General features: G+C 43.5%; 1 protein-coding gene across 3 annotated transcripts in view; it reads right to left on the bottom strand.

Annotated features, from left to right (window-relative positions):
• Nucleotides 1-5,000, bottom strand: part of epha3 (eph receptor A3) — a 74,766-nt gene that overhangs the window by 25,803 nt on the left and 43,963 nt on the right. For all 3 annotated transcript variants that reach the window (XM_056579429.1, XM_056579431.1, XM_056579432.1), the window contains exon 7: nucleotides 3,625-3,749. In XM_056579429.1, coding sequence (XP_056435404.1) covers nucleotides 3,625-3,749 — 125 coding nt within the window. The remainder of the gene's footprint in view (nucleotides 1-3,624; nucleotides 3,750-5,000) is intronic.

The raw sequence follows: 5,000 nt of genomic DNA, 5'->3' as shown, positions 1-5,000 counted from the left end.
AAGTGGTATGCTGGTCTGCTACATAAATGTTGAGCGTTACCAGATGAGCGTCATAAGGAGACAACCATTACATTTGACAGAATAAACACAAACTTCCTTTCCTACTAATCAAATCGGCTAAATAATGAGAAGATAAATCACATTCCAACAAAACCAAATATGTGTGCAAAGACAATGCAAGAGCTTGTAACAGATGGAACTCCCATTCTGAAATCGCCTTTGTTCCTCCTTCAAGTTAAATCGCAAGGAACTGGATAGTAAATTGATCCATTGATAAATATATATATATATATATAATATTTAGGAAGTGGGAATGAAGCCGATTTTCAACATAATACAAATACTTATAAAAAGACAATGACATCTATGTATAAATATATATGTATAGATAGAGCAATTTTTTTTCTATGTTTATATAATATTTTTGATTTTGTATGGGGATAATTGTTGTGTTTCGATTTTATTTCCTATTTGACATTCGTTGTCAGAGTCTCAATAGTTTCATTTTCCAGATTGACCCTGTATTATGCTGTGCATTTGCTAGTAACACTCTCTTAATCTCTTCTTGTCTATTTGTAACTTTATATAGTGTCCCCTCACAGGGCGTTTGATTTTGTCATAAACACTTTATGACAGGATGTGTTTGTGTCTGCGTGTGTATTAATGTGTGTTCCTGTGAATGTATGCGTGTGTTTGTCGCTGGCACCCAATTTTGGAATTTAATATAGTCTTCATGGAACGTTGTGCTCTGTCAATCTAAACAGAGCTGGCTCAGATTACAGCCTATACAAAAACACACATGCATGTACACACACACACCCACACACACGCGCACGCACAAACACACACACACACGCACGCACGCACGCACGCACGCACGCACGCACGCACGCACGCACGCACGCACGCACGCACGCACGCACGCACGCACGCACGCACGCACACACGCACACACACACACACACACACACACACACACACACACACACACACACACACACACAAACACACACAGGATATACAAGGGCAGTGAAAGTCAGTACAGAAGACACTTTCACTGGCATTTTCTGCATAAGAACGAGGCATAAATAAACAGTTTAAATTACAGTGCATTTCAAAGTTCCTCCCTGCTCACTAGATTGTAATGATAAAACATGCAAATACAATCAGCAAAGCTTTCCCCACAAATTATATTTTCACAGCGTGCATTTGGAAACAAAAGTGCACCACATCTGCAACGCGATGCCTTGTAGCCGGTCTTTAACGTCAAGAAGAGGCTTCACTATGATATCAACAACTAAAAGCACTTTAGAGAAGAGAAAGAGAAGAGAAAATGCCCCATAGAGAGTGTACCACCAATCCTGGACGTGGTTCAGGACTGCCACTGGAACCAACACGCTCTATCACTTAGCATGCAGGGCCTTAATAGCTACTTACAGATATGCATACTTTCTCCAGCTCACTACATAAGCAGCTAAGCAGGCAAGCAGCCACATTCACATTGGCTTAGCCACGGCTGCGACATCAGTGATCCGAAAGGAGCGGCCTGCCCTGAGAAGCCGTAAGCAAGCGGCTGTTATGTTGCCATAGCTGCCTCCGTGGCAACCCTGTAGGAATCAGTGTTTTGAGACAGTGTCAACAGAGACAGACGGAATCTACAAACACACAGCGGATACAGACTGATAAGCTGGGGGGGGGGTCAGCATTGTAAACTTCCCTTCATTCAAATCCATCTTTTCTATCATGAGTGTCAGGATCTCTGGCCTTCTGTTCCGTCACCCGGGGTCTGCCGGTGTCAACGGTCCTTATGGGATTTAGTTTCTACAATCGTAGAGCATTTTGCGAGGGGGGGCATTTGTGCAGACGAATTCCGGGAGGCCCCCCTTAGGATTCCCTGGGGATCTCTTTGGATGAATGAGGACCCAGAGGATTTTTTGCTTTATTTTTCACACATATTCCTATTTGGTGTAATCCTATACGCGATCCAAGCAGAGATGAGCAAGCCGAGACCCTCGTTTTCACACCCCTATGCACTCTCGGCGTCTGTGTCTAGCTGTGGCCTTTTTTTCTGCTCTTGTCCGAACGCCGTCGTCTAACGAAGACAAAATATGAATTGAGACCCACAGCAAATCCTGACCCAGGTCAGCCAGTAGAGGATTTACACGCTCTCTTATTCAAACACAGAGCGGGGGGAGCTGAGCTTGGACCCCGGCTAAGAGAAGGGGAGTTTCCGTCTATTAATCAAGGTCATTAAAGTCTTCTAGTGTTATTTAGAGTTACTGGGGTTTGTGGCACACACACATGAAAAAAGCTCTCTGACCGGGATTGTGAAAAAAACACTGCAATGATCAAACTCTGTGACTAATTTCGACTTGGAAGTAGCAGAGCGTAGCCTTTGACCACTCGTGGCCATGAGTGCGTGAAAGGCGATGCTGTTAGTTCTGCACTAATTTTACAAACAAAGAGAAACATCAAGACATGTTTAGTGTCAGCTATAAATGAAACGTGTCTCCATTGTATGAGCCCAGAGGGAGAGACATAAAGAGAGAGAGAGAGAGAGAGAGAGAAGAGAGAGAGAGAGAGAGAGATGGGAGGAAGAGTGAGATGTGAAAACGTCAAAATAAATCAGAAGAAGTGAGCTGAATATAGTAGAGGATAATGAAAATGAAGGGCATTGAGTTTAGAGCAGGGCATTATTTTTAATATGTATCCATGAGCAAAATATGCTTTTTTTTTTACTTTCCTCAACAATAGTGTTGAGGTTTATTGAAGACCAAAGGATATGAGAGGCATTGGCACAGACGAGGCACAGATTAGTTGCAGAAGTACCAGTCAAGTTGCAACATTGCTACATCTGGTTGTGACAAAGTCACCATTGTTTCCGTTCGGTCACTGCCTGTGCTAGCTGGCACCAACAGTGCCTTTAAGCGACCATGATGTTAGTTTACGCTGTATGTTTTCACTTTTTTATCAAAATGTATGTTTGAAAATGCCTATTGAATAAAAGCAATCCACTCATGAAGCATTCAACCCAGGGAATCAAGCTCTCTAATTAATTTTGGTCAGTGCTTGCTGTTGTCGAAAGCAATCTCACCTCTGTGCACTCTCTGTCTCTCATAGAGGATGTTATGTATTTTTTTATCGATTTGGAGAGGAATCACTGTGTCTGGGATTCGAGCTACATTGATGTGACGTAATTGTCTGTGTCTCACATGGGGATTTCCTTTTGGACTTCGGTATTAACGAGTTCCCAACATGGTAACACAAACAATAGCCCAAAAATATCACATTCACTGACGTGAAATCGTTCAGGCGGGATAGTATGAGATAGTAATTGTTCAAATAAGATGATATATATAGTTTGTAAGTCGTTCAGGCACGTTTGAATGAGTTTTTGAATGAGTTTGAACAAAATAAAGGGCAAATATGTCTCCCAAATGCTGCATCTAATGGGGGTTCTATAGCAACGTCCCCCTTGTGCCAAATAGTATAACACTAATCGACACAAGATGCTTATGCTCTGTGGTGCCCGCTACACACTCTTGCCAGAGAGGGCGCTGGTGTGCCAAGTGGCTGCCTTGAAACAACCCAAGGGATGTTGTTTTCTTGCGGGCACACACTCACCTTCTCGTAATACTTGACCTCGTAATCCAGGATGATTCCGTTGGGCCTCTCTGGCTCCAGCCATGAAAGGGAGATGCTGTTCCGAGATGTGCTCTCTTTCCGGATCACTGTCACCGGAGAGGGTGCTACAGGAAGAGAAAGAGAAGAGAGAGAGAGAGGGAGAGACCGAGAGGGAGACCGGGAGCGAGACAGAGAGAGGCAGAGACAGACAGAGAGAGACAGTGACAGACCAAAAAAAGAGGGAGAGAGCAGTTCAGAGGAAGTTCAGCTGCTAATGCAGTACTTTGTGCATCCTGTTGATTGTCCATGGTTCCTGTCTTGGCCTAATTCATTTTGGGTTTCCAGTGGGGCCGAATTACAGGTGGTGAGTAGAGGGGGTGGTCCGGGGCGGTGGGCTACCATTTCAGATGCAAACACTCATACTGTCTTTATATTTCCTTTGTACGATTTTAGTGGAAATTTAATTATGTAATAATTCCGAGGTCATATTTCATTTAGTGTGTGTAGCTATGTGTCCATTTGAAATCCGTACAGGCATGAAGTATATATTTAAAGGATGAGGGCTTTTATGAAACTCAGACCTCATGGACGCTGTGTGTCCTCCTGTGAAATCAATCCAATTATCAATATAAAAATTGTATACATACACGTATAAATATGAACTCCATGACCGGCTTTGAAACGTAGACAGCGATGAACACAAAGAAGAATACAAATTCTTGAAATGTCCCATGCTGTGCTCCCCTCAAGTTCCCACCCTCTCTCTTCAGAGTTCTCTCCCTCCATTTCTCATTCCCCTTTTAACTGCTTTCTAATTGGCAGGCGTCTCTTTGGGGCCCGGCCCCTCCCGACTTCTGCCATCTGAGGGATTGGTTTGCATTTTATTAGACCACAGGAAAAACATGTTTGTCTACGAAATGTTCAAGCCTTTTATGACGGCGACCATAAAAGGATTTACATGCGAGTGTAAGACCCCATGTGTCTGTTCCTGCCTTCCGTTTATCGTGTATTTGAATGTGTGTGTGTGTGTGTGTGTGTGTGTGTGTGTGTGTGTGTGTGTGTGTGTGTGTGTGTGTGTGTGTGTGCGTGCGTGCGTGCGTGCGTGCGTGCGTGCGTGCGTGCGTGCGTGCGTGCGTCTGTGTGTGTGTGTGTGTGTGTGTGTGTGTGTGTGTGTGTGTGTGTGTGTGTGTGTGTGTGCGTGTGTGTGCAAATGTGGTCACATCTTTATGACCATATTTTTTTGTCATCTTTGGTTGGACCAAAATGTAGCGAATCAATGAAATAATATTGCTTTAACAGCGGGTTATATGAATAAGCCATCATGCATGTGTTTTTTTTTACTTTTTTGTTCTGGCCAACTATAAATTTTGTGTTAA

The sequence above is a fragment of the Gadus chalcogrammus genome, chromosome 20 (genome assembly GCF_026213295.1).
Source record: "Gadus chalcogrammus isolate NIFS_2021 chromosome 20, NIFS_Gcha_1.0, whole genome shotgun sequence".
NCBI classification, from domain to species: Eukaryota; Metazoa; Chordata; class Actinopteri; order Gadiformes; family Gadidae; genus Gadus; species Gadus chalcogrammus.
The sequence above is the reverse complement of the archived record's forward strand: the minus strand, read 5'-3'. Positions and strand labels throughout refer to the sequence as shown.